This window comes from Stegostoma tigrinum, chromosome 1 (assembly GCF_030684315.1).
Source record: "Stegostoma tigrinum isolate sSteTig4 chromosome 1, sSteTig4.hap1, whole genome shotgun sequence".
In the NCBI taxonomy this organism is placed as follows: Eukaryota; Metazoa; Chordata; class Chondrichthyes; order Orectolobiformes; family Stegostomatidae; genus Stegostoma; species Stegostoma tigrinum.
This window is the reverse complement of record NC_081354.1, coordinates 25,543,210-25,560,331: the sequence shown is the minus strand read 5'-3', so window position 1 is coordinate 25,560,331 and position 17,122 is coordinate 25,543,210. Positions and strand designations below refer to the sequence as shown.

General features: G+C 40.2%; 1 protein-coding gene across 1 annotated transcript in view; it reads right to left on the bottom strand.

The window, feature by feature from the left end:
• Positions 1-1,536: 1,536 nt before the first annotated feature.
• The window catches only part of LOC125454829 (nocturnin-like), a 35,164-nt gene continuing 19,578 nt past the window's right edge, over positions 1,537-17,122 (bottom strand). Inside the window, exons 2-3 of the mRNA XM_048536060.2 lie at positions 12,784-13,056; positions 1,537-8,586 (exon numbers count right to left, since the gene is read on the bottom strand). Coding sequence (XP_048392017.1) covers positions 7,757-8,586; positions 12,784-13,056 — 1,103 coding nt within the window. The 3' untranslated portion in view covers positions 1,537-7,756. The remainder of the gene's footprint in view (positions 8,587-12,783; positions 13,057-17,122) is intronic.

Below are 17,122 nucleotides of genomic sequence, written 5' to 3'. Positions count from 1 at the left end.
CAGTTTCTTCTTTTCTCCCCAATTAATGTTAAGGACAGATCGATGTCCATCACCCTGACCTCAGCTAGGTTTCACCATGGGAGAGAGGGTGTGAGTACTTGTAATGAAAGCAGAATGATACTTGGGGGTCAAAACTACAGTCATCTAAAGAGAGAGTGCTGATGCCATCTTTCATTGGAACTTAGTAGAGCAAGCAGTTACTTGATTGAAGTATATTCATAGGGTGGGCAATAAGTGCTGTTCTAGCCACATTACTCAGAGGGCAGTAAAGAGTCAACTATAAATTGCTGTGGAGCAAAAACAGAAGTTGCTGGAAATGCCTAGCAGATCAGTTAATATTTCAGGTTCGGTGGCCCTTACCAGAACATTACTTGGGTCTCTAGATTAATGGTTTGGTGATCAAACCACAAGGCCATCACCTCCCCTACTGTGTAGATAAAACAATGCCTCCTAGTTTTGTTCTAAAAGTAGCTTTTTCAGGACTCGAGAGATATTGGAACGCTGCCTCAGAAGATTGTTGTTAGAAAATCAAAAAGGTTCTCAGGGTGCTTGGAATGTGGAATTTGATTCATGGATCAACTATGATCTTATTGAATGGCAAAGCAGGTTCAAGGGGGCCTCCTTCTGTTTCTATTTCAAATGTTGGTACAAAGGAAAAGTGCTGAAAACCAGTCTTCAATCACAGATCAAAATGGCAGGAAGAGGTCCTTCCACAAGAGCTGTCTTTACCTACAGCCCACCCTACACTAATCAGGTACTGTGAGCATTGTCAGCCACCTGGTAACATGGGAGACAAGAGTGGTTATGGTCACTTGCCTTTAAGTAAGCAGAGCCACACCTCTGCCTTTGTTGGCACATTACAGAGACCTCCATTTTGCCCACTATCAGTACTTGGAAATGACAAGTATCTGCTTTGGCAACTACATCCATCACATCTAATTTCCAGCCAAATTGCCCCCAGAGCTGAGATAGAAAGACTTAAGAGTTTTGAAAAGGAAATTGTGACAAATCTTGAGATAATCAATGCAGTGTAATTGGATCTTCATAAAGCATGTGAAAACCCCTGTTGTTAGACATTAAATCTTCTAATAGCAACAGAGAATAGGAATTATTTAACAGTCAAAAGTATAATTTTACAGGCTTTAATAGGTGTAGCAGTTATCTCCAGTAATTTAGATGACGACTTTTCTGGTTTGCATTCTCCTAGCTTTGTGGCACCAGCAAAGAGGCTATGAACAAAATAAACTGGTTAAAAGGAGTCAGCTTGCTGGACAGCTAGTTTGTGTTGCAGAATGCCGGCCAATGTGGGCTGAATTTATGCTTCTCGTGTGAGAAACAGGTATCCTCCAGGATAAACTCTCCACCTGTCATGTCTCTGTCTCAGAGGGCTGCCCTGTAGTCACTAGCAGTTTAAATCCAACAAATTGGAGCATGATCCATGTTGTTAGGGAAATTGGAAAAGCAGAATGCAAGTCAATAATTTTCAAATATTCATGTATTAGAATACAAGGTGAGATAACAATAGACAGTAGACAATAGGTGCTGGAATAGGCCATTCGAGCCAGCACCACCATTGATTATGATCATGGCTGATCATCCACAGTCAGTATCCCGTTCCTGCCAGAGCTCTATCTCTTTCTTGAAAGTATCTAGAGAGTTGGACTCCACTGCCTTGTGGGGCAGAGCATTCCATATATCCACCATTCTCTGGGTGAAGAAGTTTTTCCTCAACTCTGTTCTAAATGGCCTAACCCTTATTTTTAAACTGTGTCCTCTGGTTCTGGACTCACCCATCAGCGGAAACATGCTTCCTGCCTCCAGTGTGTCCAATCCCTTAATAATCGTGTATGCCTCAATCAGATCCCCTCTCATCCTTCTAAACTTGTGTAATTATAGAAAAAGGCTATTTGATTAGTGTTAGCTAGTTTCTTGGTCTCCATGATAGCTCTTTTCAAAAAAGGAAAGAAAATTGCAGAGCCAAGATGTCAAAGCCTGTGTCAGCTTTCACCACACTACTCTTGGCAGTATAGTCCAGATCCTAACCACTTGCTGCAGTGTTTCTTTTTGCCCATTAGTTTTGACCCTTACAGTAACAAGTTCCCATCTGAACTGTTTTTTGTTTCTTGAAAACCAATTGGGAGGAGGAGTCTGTTTCCTCTAGCTGACTGTAACAGATCCCTCATTCATGGAAACATTTGACCCTTTTCTATACCTTCACAAACTTTATCCTAGATGCAACACTAGTTAAGAATATTAATAAAGATAATAACTTTGTTAACCTGAAGTCCTAGGGTCTTCTATGCCTGTTTAACTGGTTTCTCAACCTCAGCAGCCACCTTCAACAATTATGCAATGATGTTGGAGACCTTTAGAATTATGTTATTACTCCTCTTCCTACCACACCACATCACTTGAAACTCTGAAGCAGAGAAATTTTCATCTGCCAGTCTTTGGCCCATTCCACCAGTCTGCAATGTCCATTTCTAATCTCATCGTTTTCAGGAATATAACAAACTGATGTGTGCAGAATGCAGAAATTTCAAAGTGTAGGCCATTTATATGAAAAATAGTGACAGAGGAATACTGCATGCCAGTTCCAGTTCAGTATGAAATTCAGCATTGCTTTGCTATCATTCAGCCAAGTTTGTATTTACATTGCAAGTGTTCCTTTCACAGACTCCAATTTTACTGGCATGTTGATTGTATAGGCGTCTGGATGGGTATAGGGAATAGGAAGAGTTTAGAGGGATATGTACCAAATGCTGAGAAATAGGGCCAGATTAATTTAGGATATCTAATTAGCACAAAGACTTTTCCAAATCCATATAATAGAGAGGTGTTTGGGGTAATGAATTATGTAATCAAAGAAACCCAGCTTGTTCAACATAATTATGCCTTTAGCAAATCTGTACTGGCTTTCTCATCACACGAGTTGAGGTTTTTTAAAAGTCCAAGTATGTGCATTATTTCTCTACCACAGGAAGAATACCCAGTATATCTGCAATTTTCACCTTTCTGACATCACTACAAATTAGAAGATTAAAGCTAAATGGAGCCAGCTTTTCTAGTAGCTGCCAATTGTTTAACCATCACTGACAACTGTTTAAATTTTATTGTAGAGGGATTGGTGTAGGAGAAGCATAGTTACATATGTACAGGATCTTGGTGAAACGATATACTACATACATTCCTCAAAGACACCAAAACAATACTTTTCTTGGAAGGAGAAAGATAAAAAGTTCACTGTACAGATACCAGGAGTGAAGGCATTGCTTTGTGAAACTAGATGTCAGTTTTCCCTTCAGTTCAGAAGGATCAGATGTAAACACTGCTTGGCAGGGCAAATCGTCATAATAGCAGAATCCTTAATCAGAGGCAAATGAGGGTTGGAAAAATCTTCAAAAATCAAACGTAACCACTGTCATAACAAAGTATTTATAACAATGTTTTGTCTTGATTTAAGAACAATTAAATGAAAAAAAGGGGATTGGTAGATGAAGTTGAAATAGATCAACTAGTCTCATTGATCAGGGGGTAAGGCACAGGGGGCTACATGATCTACTGCTCATGTAGAGTGACCAGACCTCTGAAACTACCAAGGGCTGGAACAACTTAAAATGCTTCAGCAATGACAGCCCTGTATCAAAACTAGAGATAGAAGACCATGCCTGAAACATCAACTCATTCATACATTCTGCAAGTGCTGCCTCACATTTTGACCACTTCCACCATTTTCAATTTTCAGTCACAAACTAACAATTATATTACCAAATCAAGGAAATACATTGAGACCATGTCCATACAAAATTATGTCACGTTCTGGCTATACAGGACATTGGTCTCCCTGCTATGGGAACAATGTTGAGGAACTTGAGAGGGTGCAGAAAAGATTTACAAGGATGTTGCTGAGGTTGGATAATTTAAGCAATAAAGAGGGGCTGAATAGGCTGGAGTTATTTTCCATGGAGCATCAAAGTTTGAGGAACGACTTTATGGAGGTTTATAAAGTCTGAGGCACATGGATAGGATCAATAGGGGCATCCAAAATTAGGAGGGGAAAAATATAAAAGACCTACAGGGCAAGTTTTTCAGAGGGTGATGCATGTATGTAATGAATTGCCAGTGGCATTGGAGGATGCTGGTACAACTACAACATTTAAAGGGCATCTGGATGGGTATAGGGAATAGGAAGAGTTTAGAGGGATATGTACCAAATGCTGAGAAATGGGGCCAGATTAATTTAGGATATCTAATTAGCACAAATATGTTGAACTGAAGGGTCCATTTCCATGCAATTCTATAATTCTGTTCTATCTGGCTAAGCAAATGACTCTCTGCCTCTCATGAGATTGGGACATTAGTGGCATTCTTCACCCATCCACAAATTATCTTAAATTTGCAATCAATAGGGGGTTCTGGAAAGTTGTCAAGTGTCTAGAGATAGCATGTTGTTCCAAGGTTACACTGCCCTCCTACACTCTTGCATTGGAGATCAAAAGGTCAGAGTGGGAGTGAGAATTAAAAATAAAACTCATTGGATGTTGACTCATCCTTCGAGCATGTTGTTCCAAAAAAAACCACAGGTGGTGATGAGGAAAGAAACCATAAGCATGTTCAAAATTTAGCAGCACCTCAGAGGCCTTCCCTTTTGCTTTCAATATATATTCAAAAAACTAAGCTTTGTAGCTTGGGTTGTAGATTTGCTTGCCAAGCCTGCATGTTTGGTTCCAAATATTTCATCACTCTAGGTAACATCATCAGTGCACCTCTGTTGCATTGTTGGTGTTCTGTCCCACTTGTTATTTATGTGCCTTGGTTTGCTGGGGTGGTTGACATTACAAACCACTGAAAAACAACCAAAAGTATGATCGGGTCCAGTTCATTGTGTTTGTTGGAATTATGGTTTCATGCCAGGCTCCAGGATTTCCCCCGTATGTCTGTTTGGCTCTTGCTATTATGGATGCGCTGCCCCAATCAAATTCATGTCCTTTGTCAGGGTGTGTATTGAGACAGTGAGAATTGGCGGTGTCTTTTATTGTCAGTACTCTTCCAATTTGGTCTATGTAATATTTTACCCCTGCCCCCCCCACAGTCCTTGCATGGTATTTTGTGTTATGTTATTTTTACTGGTTGTGGGTATTGGATCCTTCCTGATTGTCAGTAGCTGTCATAGTGCTCTTGGTTTGTGGGCTACCCAGACCCCTTCGATAATGTCTACAGAAAAACAACCAGTTAGCCTGGTAAGCCAACCAACCACAACCCGAGCTACAAATCTACTAAAAACCATAGAAATTAGTGGGGCACAATTCCTCCATTTGCTAAATCCCTACAGAAACTTCTTGTCAATGAGACTTCAGAATTAAAAATTCTAAAACACAACTACAGCAGTGTTTTAATCTTCAATGATGAGACTTTACTTGATGTTAAATTGCTTCTACTGAACCAGTCCCCCTACCCCCTCATTAATAACTAGGACAATGTACCTGGTTTACATGATTGGACAAGATAAAAAAACCTCTCATCTTACCATTCATGCCTTTGACCATTTCCTCAAAAGTTACACTTACATTATCCCTCTAGTTGCAGAAATCAAAACACTTTCACCACCCACTCCAAACACCCAAAAACAACAAAACCAGCTCCCTATATTGTCAATGTGCTCACGAACTTCTTACTGTAAATGCTGATGGCTTTTGGTATGGTAAACACATTACAGTTCAAAGTTTCAACTACATTCATTCTTTACGATTTTAGTTTAATAGCTGAAAGATCAACAAACATTAATAGGTTAATTCTGGAGTTGAGGCTTATTTTAAAACAGTTTGTAATGATAGATGACTCTGATCAAAGCTGCCAGCTCTTAACATTTCCTGTCATTGATTAACCATGGGTCAGTAGTTCACAATACGTAGAAAGTAGCTGTTTTAAAATGTACTTTCTATAAAAACTTACTAGGAAGCTGATTTTAGAAATTCCAACTTTGGATTTTTAAATTTCATATGCATGTTTGTAGTTAACATTAAGTACATTATCACAAACAATATGCATGTTTTGAGTTGCAGAAAGACAAGTGGAATTTAGAATTTTTAGCTATGTCAATTTTAAAATCAATTATGATAACTCATTTAATATTTAGGCCTTTGCTGTTCAAAATGGTGCCATATATATGCATTCCATTTAGAGGCAGGACTAGAAGAACAATATAGTTTGGAACTACACTTGAGACGATAGACTTAAAAAATGGAACCCATGAGGTTTTCTTTTTAGAAAAAAAAGGTAGGATTTTTGAGGAAGATCTTCATGCATACAAGCTTTGCACTAGATTGCACCTAGAAAATGAGTGAATATTCCTGGAAATAAGTCTTCTGCTGTCATGACATTGGTTATCTTTTCAGTATTTTCCAGATTAAACTATAATCAAGTATAAATTCACAGCATCCAATTTGAATGTTTCAAGCATTTCTAATGCAGAGCCACAACAAAATCAAGTTATGCTGGCATTAAGAGCAAATAAGTATTACCATATCCATTATTTCAACACACTGTAATAGATGCTACTTAAAATGTTGCACTAATAACCAACTTGGGGTCTCAAGTTTCAAAAGCCTGCAAGTATTTTTTTTGTTTAAATTCAAAAAACTTAGTCATTGAAATAGTTACATAAATCGTTCACATGACAGTCTTGACCACTAAGGGTCAAATGTTTACTTCCTTAAATAATATTAGTTGCAAATTACACAATATTTGGAAAGTTTATCTTACGATTACAACAGGATTACTGTAGCATTTAAAAATTACACTGAACATTACTAAAATAGGAATGGTGTGACAGATTTGATAGCAGGATTTTAATGCTAGAATCTGTTCTTCCTATTTCAAGGAATGGCATTTCCCGGTGCTGAATATAGGGTTCAATGTAAAATAAATTTGAACAGCTTAGCTCAGAAAGAAATGGAAATAAGTGGGTTCCATAATAAGTGGGAACACCAAATAGTAGTGTTCTGCCACTAAGCAGAATGAAGGGCTTTACTCTGCAGTGCTATAGGGGAAATAGGGTTCTGAATTTTGAAGAACTTACTAACAGCACTGCATACGTACCAACACCAAGTGGAATGCAACTGGGGCTGGACAACACCACTGACCCTCATGTCCACATCCTACAAAAAGCCTTTTGTACTACGTGGCACCTTTAATTGCCCAGAAATAAAATTAAGAAAGCAATGAATTTCACATTTGTTTATAGCCACTTTTAGCCAGTTTGTTGTTTATAATTTTGATAATTTAGTAGTTTTGGGATTGTGCATATACTTACACTTAGCCCAGAATTTTCTTTGGTCTGAGAGTGGGGATTAAAATGAAGGTCAAGTGTAATAATGGTGTGTAAAAATCAGACACGACTGACCATCTGTTTATTTCTGAATAAAATGCAACACAAGTTACTCATTGATCAATGTGCATATAAAACCACACGCGATTTCAGACAAACTACCCAAACTCCATCCAAGAAAAATGTAGACAAATACTTTTAAAGAAATGGTCCATAAATTTAGTGGCATTTGAATCAGGCTTTAGAAAGCAGCTCACTGCCATTGAGAAAGAAGCACTGAACAGCATTTTATTAACAATTCTGCTCTGAAGGGAGATGGGTCTCGAATGATTTACGATGGCAGTGGTTCAATGGAAGATGGGAGGAGTGATTTAATTCACTGTACTGACTAAATTTTGACCTTACTTTTAATAATAGACTGAAAAGGAGTCATTCATCAAATTGATCCAGAAAGCTAAATTCACAAATAAGCGACAAATGATCTGAGGGGTAGTGGAATGATGGCAAGCGATTAGGGCCAATTTGTTCCTCTGTAGGCAAATTCAGCAATCTATTCACACAAAACGCATTCCGAGAATACCAAATGTAATCCAACGTATGGCAGCTCTCGCCCGAGGGTCGTATCTTCCATGTTGTGAAGGGAGGTTCTGATTGTCCATCTTCGCTCAGTAGCTTGTATGCACTGCTCAGATTTAGACTAGACTTAGTAAATTGTTTGTAAACATCTTCAGTGGGCTCTGCATTAAAATCTCCACACACAATAATAGGAATACTGGCTCCGTCAGTAATGGTTTCTAGATTCTGCAGCAAGTCACAGCCTTGTGATGAACGAAATCGCTCCCAACCACTGCAAGCCTTCAGGTGAGTCACAGCAACACAGAACACCTTGCTGGTTTCAATACACCGGAGGGTTTGGACAATAGCCACTTGATTGGTCTGCAACATCCTGGCTGCTAGCCTAATTGTGGCAGTGTCAATCAATTCAAATCGTTCCCGTAGAAAAAACAAAGCACATCCATCTGGTCCATTGTTATGTTCTACATCCAAACAAGGAGATGATGGTTTGGGGAAGAATGTTGAATGATAGCCTAACCCACTGAGAACTGGCTGGAAAGTATCAAAGTAATGATCCACTTCTTGTAGACACAAGATATCTGGGTGGTAGGTTAGAATCTCCTCCAAGATAAGGTATTTACGCTCTGACCAGTTCAAAGCTTCTTTTGGACACTTAATAAAATTATCCTTCCATTCTCCAAGAGCTGTGTTAAAATGAGAGAAATGTTGAAATCAGAAAGTGTGCCATTACATTTTACCAATGTAAAAGCCAAATTATATGAACTCAAGATGGTAATAATACATAGATGCATTAGGGACAAATCATAGCTCAAAAGCTGTAAAGAGTCATTCTGTTACAGCCTCAAAGTTCTATCTGTCAACATTGTTGTTCCTTTAAAAGGTAAGATATCCAATTGTACTATGTTGGCTAAACAAACATGCTGCTTGTTCTGATTAAAAAAAACAGTATTTGAATGAACTGAGCCCTTTCTTGCATAGTTTTCCTACTGGGTGCACTTAATAACTTGCTCAAGAATTTCACCTGGTAGAAGATTGTGCACGTTGTGAATGAGGTTGTAGACTTGCTCGCTGAGCCAGTGTGTGTTTGGCTGCAGACCTCTCATCACCCTGCTAGGTGACATCATCAGTGCACCAGTGGTGAAGTGTTGGTGTTCTGTCCCACTCATTATTTATATGAGTTAGTTTGCCAGGCTGGTTGGCATCTCAAAAACAGAACCAGAAGTAATGCCAACCAGCCTGGCAAATCACATAAATAACAAGCATGAGAACACCAACACTTCACCAGAGGCGTGTTGACGACATTACCTAGCAGGGCGAAGGGTCTGCAAACAAACCCACCAGCTCAACCAGCAAGTCTACAACCTGAGCTAATGTCTATATGAATGAGAAGAGTCACTGGAGTCTAAGAACACTTAAATGTCTTAAAGATTTAACACTAACACTGTACTGTTCTGCTGTTGAAATTTAGTCTTTGGTGATGTGTACAAAAAGTGCATATTTTCCACAGTTGTTCTTACAGACTCGGACAGGTGCAACGATTGGAGTCAACTTCTCTCGTCTCCTTTATACTGCTGGGCATAAATATTGGCTGGAATACAACAATCCTGCTACTACTAATTGTTAATTCAGGAGCTCTTACAAAGGCAACATTCAAAAGGTAGCAGCAGCCTTAAAAAGATTAATATTTCAAGTTTGGTAAGGCTATTTTTCCCCTCCCTGAAGACCCATACCAAACTTGAAACATTTCCTGTCTCCACATATGCAGTTAGATCTGCCACGTTTCTCCAGCACTCTTTTGTTTCCAATTCCCACTCTCAGATAGTAATTAAGGTTTTGCTGCAAAAGGCCTGATTAAAACATTTCTAAAAAGGCACAGCAGTGGTAAGAAGCCAAATTGTTAAAGCAAAGAAAAGCCCCACTATTCATAGAGCACTAATTAGTAGGGGGGGCAGGGTAGGGAAAGAAAACAGTAAACAGATTTGAAGTCAGCACTGATAGTTCAATTCTCAGATAAGTTGCCAGTGCCCATTTTCTGGATTTGAACATGAATAATTACAGGGAAAGACAGATTCGACAATATTTACAGAATCATCTTTCCATAGGTCTAGGAGCAGGAATAAGGCAAATAATTTTAACTGGATTTCTGCTCATTTTCATTTAGCTGGACAGAGTTTGGCTGTTGCTGAATCCCTACATTGAAGGAGGAAACTAACTGGGATTGATCATCATGCAGTGCCCTGTTGGAAAATCCACACAAGTGTCAGACAATAACTAGATCAGCTGTCAGACCTTTGAGTTTAGGAGTTGGGATGACATGCTGAGGTTGTACAAGCCGTTGGGGAGGCTTCTTCTGAAGTACTGTGTATGTTCTGGTCATCCAGAAGGATGGATATTATTAAATTGGAATAGGATTAGAAAAGATTTACCAGAATAGTGCCTGGAATGGAAGGCAGGCCGGGTAGGATTGGATATTTTTCACTGCAGCATAGGTGGTGGACGGGGTGACCTTATAGAGATTTGTAAAATCGTGAGGTACATTAAAAACAAACAACTTTTCACCTTGTTAAAAAGAAGTTGTTTGTATGTTGCATGAACTGCCAGAGAAGGCGATGGATGCAGATAGTTAGAACATTTAAAAGGCATTTGGAGAAGTTTGAGTAGAAAAGGTTGAGGGATGTGGATCACATGAAGGCAGTGCAGTTGAGTCTCAATTGCCCTCTGAAATGGCCTAGCGAGTCAGTTGTATCAAAGTCTCAAAGAAATGAAACTGGACAGATCATCTGGCATTGACGTAGGTACCAGAAAAGAAACAGTAGAAACAGCCCTGTCAACCCTGCAAAGTTTTCTTCACTAAAATCTGTGGGCTTGAGCCAAAATTGGAGAGCTGTCTCACAGATTCGTCATGCAACAGTATGACAGTCACACTCATGGAATCATACCACCATCACCATCTTTGCTTATGTCTTGCCCCTCTAGCAGGCCAGACCCAGAAGAAGTGGCAGCACAGTGCAGCGTGGGGCATCTCCTCAGAGTCCTCAACATCAACTCTAGATCCCATGAAGCCTCATGGCTTCAGGTTAAATATGGGTGAAGGAACCTGTTGATTACCATGTACCATCCTTCCTTGGCTGAGCAAGGGCACAAAAAAATGTACTCTGGGTGGGAAATTTCAATGTCCACCATTAACAGTGGAACAGCAGCAGTACTACAGATCAAGCTGGTTTGGTCCTAAAAGATATAGCTATTAGACTGGGTCTGCAGCAAGTGGTGAGGGAACCAACAAGAGGGAAAAACATAACTTGACTTCATCCTTACCAAATCTGCCAACTGCAGATGCATCCATCTGTCCACAGCAGTATCAGTAAGAGCAACCACTGCATAGTCTTTGTGGAGGTGAATTCTGTGTTGTGTGGCACTATCACTGTGCTAAACAGGACAGACTTTGCATTGATCTATGAACTCAAGACTGGGCATTCATGAGGCATTGTGGGCCATCAACAGCAGAATTGTACTCCAGCACAATCTGTAACCTCATGGCCTGGCATATCCCCCACTCAACCATGACCGTCGAGCAAGGGGCTCAACCCTGGTTCAAATGGAGAGTGGAAGAGAGCATGAGGGGAACAGCATCAGGCATACCTTAAGATCAGGTGTCAATTTGGTGAAGCCAAGCAGCAGGTCATTGACAGAGCTGAGCAATCTCTCAACCAACAGATTAGATCTAACCTCTGCAATCTTGCCACATCCAGTCATGAATGGTGGTGGATGATTAAACTCATGCAGCTCAAGCTCTCACATCGATCTGCAGCTAGAAGTGCTGAATGGGTGATCCATCTCAGCCTCTTCCAGTGGTCCCCAGCATTGCAGATACCAGTCTTCAGCCAATTCAATTCACTCCGTGATATCGGGAAATGATCAGAGACACTGGATACTGCAAAGGCTACGGACCCTGACAATGTTCTGGCAATAGTACTGGAATACGTCTTCAGAACTTGCTGCTCCCCTGGCCAAGTTGTTCCAGTACACTTCAAACAATGGCATCTACTCGAAAATGTGAAAGACTGCTCAAATCCAATCCGGCCAATTATTGCCCCAGTCTTCTCAATGAGTAAAGTGATGCAAGGTGTCATCAACAGTGCGATTAAGCAGCAACTGCTCAGTAAATTACCTGCTCACTAACACCCAATTTGGGTTACACCAGGGCCACTCAGCCTCTGACCTCATCACAGCCTTGGTTCAAACATAGACAAAAGAGCTGAATTCCAGGGGTGAGGAGAGTGTAACAGCTCTTGATAAAGGCTGCATTCAAAAAAGGAAAAGGGCAGCAGATATATGAGAAAACCACCACCTTCAAGTTCCCCTCCAAGCCACTCACGATCCTCACTTGGAAATATATCGACTTTCCCTCAGTTGCTGGGTCAAAATCCTGGAATTCCCTCCCTAATGGCACCCACATCAGGTGGGCTGCTGTGATTTAAGAAGATAGCTCACCATTTTCAAGGGCAACTAGGGATGGGAAATAAATGCTGGCTAGCCAGCAACACACATTCCACAAGATGAATGAAAACAGTGGGACTGATTTAGTCTCGGAACATAGTTGGTGCGGACTAGCTGGACCGTATGTTTTCATGCTGAGTGACTCTGGCTGTGTTTTCCAGCAATGGTAAAATACTCCCTAATACTACATGGGTTTAAGAATGAACATTAACCATTTTAGGCAAATAACTGGAGGGCCAGTGCTGTCTATGGAACAGTTTTCCTTAAAGAGGCAGTTTTCAAGAGAGGAAACAAAAACTTAGAATTTAAGTCATCATTTCAACTTCACCATACTTCAATTTAAAATTCAACACATGCAACATGTTTAGTACTGAAGGACAGACCTTGCGCTAGTATGTTCCACTGTAGGACCTTGATCGGACGAGACACAGCAGAAAGATTACTTTTCTTTAAAAGCAAAAAATCCCGCTGGAGTCTGGGTGGACGGTTTTCGAGCACCTTCTGACATTCTTTGAGGAGATCATTGGGGTCTGTTGGATCAACTGGTTCTAAGTTTGTCTCTACATCGTATTCCTTTGGTTGTGGTATTCCATTATCTGTCACAGTTGGAGCCAGAGTACTGTACAACCTGTTGGTATTAGTTCCCATGGAACACACTAAATAAAAAAAGGAAAGATGGAGGTTAATACCACTTACCTAAAACTTGATGCTTTAGGTATGTAAGGTGGATTACAATTCAATTAAAGCAAAAGTGCCATACAAATTTAACATGTTTGAGCAGAGTCTTTAAATCACATTTTAAAAACAGAACACATCGTCTGAGTTCAGTACTAGTATTTTGAGGCCATTGACTGCTGCAGCTCTTGGCACTTTCTGCAGCCTTTAACATAGCTTGACCCTCAAGAGAGAAAGAGACAAGTTATATATAAAAGGAATAGCTTTTAGATTATGTTTCTCTCACATTGGCCCTGTGATATGATGCCCCAGCAATGATTGGCAATAACATTTATCACTAGCCATTTTTAACCCATGCATATGTGCACCATTGAATACAACATTGTTGACCTCCTGCAGTGGTTCATTTGATGGACCTACCACATTGTAGAGTACTGAACCATGCAAAGCAATAATAGTGAGTCACAAGCAAACTGACCCAGGATGAATGATGACAGTCGAATGCAAGGTTCAAAAAAAATTAGCATGAGAGAAATGGTCAGAGATTCTGGGAGGATTGGCGCTATTACTGAAAAACAGGAGCTGCATTGTTGGGACAGGTTTCATTTGAAACACCTTCTCCTCTTCCTCCCCCCCCCACCAAACCAAAAGAGACAGCTGGAGGAAATATATCACAGATTTACAGTCAAGATGGAATGAAGGCAGTTTTATTCTCCCTGGTTTGCTCACACCTTGGAACCCCTAGAGGCCATTTGGCCCATTGAATCTGGACCAACCACCTGAACAGCATCCTACCCTATCCGCATAACCCTGGCACAATGAAGCAGCAGCGCTAACCAGTGAGCCACTGTACCACTCTGGTCTGGAACTGTTGCCAAAGAGTGGAGGTATGTCAATAATAAAAGTCAAGACTAGGGCTTCAACGTACATCCAAGTTCATTCATTACATCCAGATTCCTTATTTCTAGTTGTTTTACATGTCAGAAAATTGCATCGTCACCCAAGAACGACTTTTGGTCCTGGCAGCCCTAATCAACACATTCCAGCTTACAGAGCACATAATCACATTAATCCATGTTTTATACAGGTGAGAGTTTTGATTAAAGAAAGGCCAAAAACAAAAAAAAAGAAAAAGAAACAAACAAACATACCCAACATGGAGTTAAAACAACAGAACTGCTTCCACTTAAAGCCAAAATAGACAGACACTTCTCTGGTGGTGTGCTGAAATGATAGCGTATCCTGACAGTTTTTCAAATCAGACTGATCAGCTGGCTGAAGGAGCCAAGGCACTGTGAGCAGGTTTAGCATTTACAAATGAAAACATCCAATAAACAAGTGCATTCTTCTACACCTTGGAGTCATTGGTTTTAAACAAAAAATAGGACTACAGTCTTCACTAACATCCAGACCAAGTTTGACATGACCGGCGTCAAATGTTAAATGTTCATGTTAAAACTCAAGAGTCAGATAGATTAAGGGTAAAACAAAAAGCACAGAGGATGGTTGTGGTTATTTAGCATCAGTCATCACAGCTCCAAGACTCCCTCAGGGTGGTGTCCTAGGTCCAAACATCTTCAACAACTTCATTGACCTGCCCTCTATCATAACGGAGGAAGTGGGAATATACACTGATGATTGGGTAACGTTCAATAACATTCACAACTCCTTAGATATGAGACAGTCCACAGCCAAATCCTGATGCAGTCCATGGTCAAATCCAGCAAGGCCTAGATAACTTCCAGGCTTAGGTTGATAAGTAGCCAATAATATTCATGTGGCACAGATCATGGAGATATGGTATGTCAGTATCTATATAAAAAAAACACCACTCATTTCAACCAGCCTGCCTTGTTCCTGTTTGTGTTCTAGCCAGAACTGCGTTCCCTTATACCAGAATTAAACTCCCGAGAGTTACTGTATCTGGTCAGAAATGGTATTCTGTATCTCATAGGTAATGCTTTTGTTAAAAAGGCAAAATTTTCATTTTGTGAAAAAACTTGAACTCTGCAGTGTGGGAGATTCTGCACTTGAATCTGTTTAACTGGTGTTGAAAAGAGAGGAAAGAAAGGACAAACTCTTCCTGAACGCACATTTCAACTAATTAGCATACAGCCAAAAACTATGAGCGATATTCCAACTCAGCAAATAGATGCCATCTTTCATTTAATACAATAGAAATGTTTACAATTGTTTGAGCCCATGTAAAAAATATTTTGCAATCTGCAAATGAACTTTGGGGAAATAAAATACTGACTTGTACGACCAAATTGGCCCTAGCTAAAATGTACCAGTGCATTAAAACTTCAAGGAAGAAACATAGCTACCTCAATTTTCAGACAGGAACATCCCACAAAGAATGTGCGTGGTGCATTGAAATTGGTAAAGAGGCAAATACAGGGCGGGATAGTGGATAAACTTCACGCTATCTTCAAAAGTGTCAGGAGTCTTGTAAAGCTTTTACAAGACAAGTAGCACATTAACAGCATACTAAGAACAAGAAAGGGGAGTATGCTGTTTTGCCTTTTAAACACGCACTGCCTATCATTAAGATCACTGCTGAAACTGATATTTGGTGTCCGTTTATTCTGTAACTACAACCCTAGTGTGATTCCCTCACTAGTGGAAATGTCATTTCAGCATCTACCATATCAAGCCCCCTTGGAATTTTGTATGTTTCAATAAGTTCACCCTTTTTTCCCCTAAACTGTAATGAATAAAGGCCTGGTCTAAATAGCTATTCACGATTAGTCAATTCCTTTATCCCAATCAACCTGGTTCAAACAATTTTCACTACCTCCAATGCTAGTACATCCTTTAAGTGCAAGGACCAAAGCTATACACAGTACTCCAGTTGCAGCCTCACCAACACCCTCTATAGTAATTTTTTGACTCCAGATCCCTGCAATAAAAGGTGAAATTGCATTTACTATCTTGAATTATTTGTTACATGTGCATGAAAACAATTTTATACACAAGAAGTTCAGACTCCCCGATACTGCACTTTTTTTTGGGAGTTTCTCTGCAATTAAAAAGTCCGTTGTTTGATTATTTCTACCAAAATGCCAGACCCCATCACTTTACTGATGACTGACTGTAGTTTGACAAGGTAGTAAAATGGATGGATTTAATTTCCCTGCTTTTGTGTACAAGCCGTACCTGGATAATGGTCCACATTGCCGAGAATATACCAGCATTGCAGTTGTATTGGAGCAGCTGGACTACAGACGCAGCTAGTACATTTTCTAAAAGCGTTGTTAAGGCCCAGAGATTTTGCAGTATTCAATACCTTCAGTCACTTCTTGATGTGAGCAATGAATTGCAATGACTGTAGAATGGCATCTGAGATGCAAAGGACTCTGAGGAGGCACAGTTGGATCATCCATATGACACCTGTGGCTGAAACTGTTGCAAGTGTTTCATTCTTATCTTCTGCACTGGAGTGCTAGTTGATCCACAACATAAGGACTATTGTGGAGGTTCGGGCTCTAGCACTTATTTAAGCACCTACCACGATTCACAACCAGGACTGGAGATCCTTGGATTTGATCTGCTGGCTGTGGAATTGCCCAGTTTTATCATCATTCAATGCTGATGCTATTTCATTCTCACCCTGTCCTATGTTGTAGCTCCACCAAAATGACACCTTATTTTTAGGTCTGCCCACTGCTACTGCTTGCATGGCTTTCTTGATGGTCATAATTCATGGTATGGAGGTTACCAATGACAGTGAAACACTCTTTTGCTGCTGACAGACTACAGAGAGTCATGCATACCAAGCTGAGTTGCTAGATCAGACTGAAACTTACCCCATTTAGTAGTGGTAGTGCCATAAACACATTGGTGGCTACCCTCAAAGGTGGGGCTTTTTTTGTCTCTGCCAGGACATGGTGGTCACTCCATTTGTGTGTCATGGGCAGATGTTTGAGGCAAACAGATTGATGAAGATAGGGTCAAGTGTATTTACCCAACTGTTGGTTCCCCTTCAACTGCTAGGCTGGATCTGCAAGTGATATTCCTTAACGCAAAACCAGCTCAGGAGTAGTA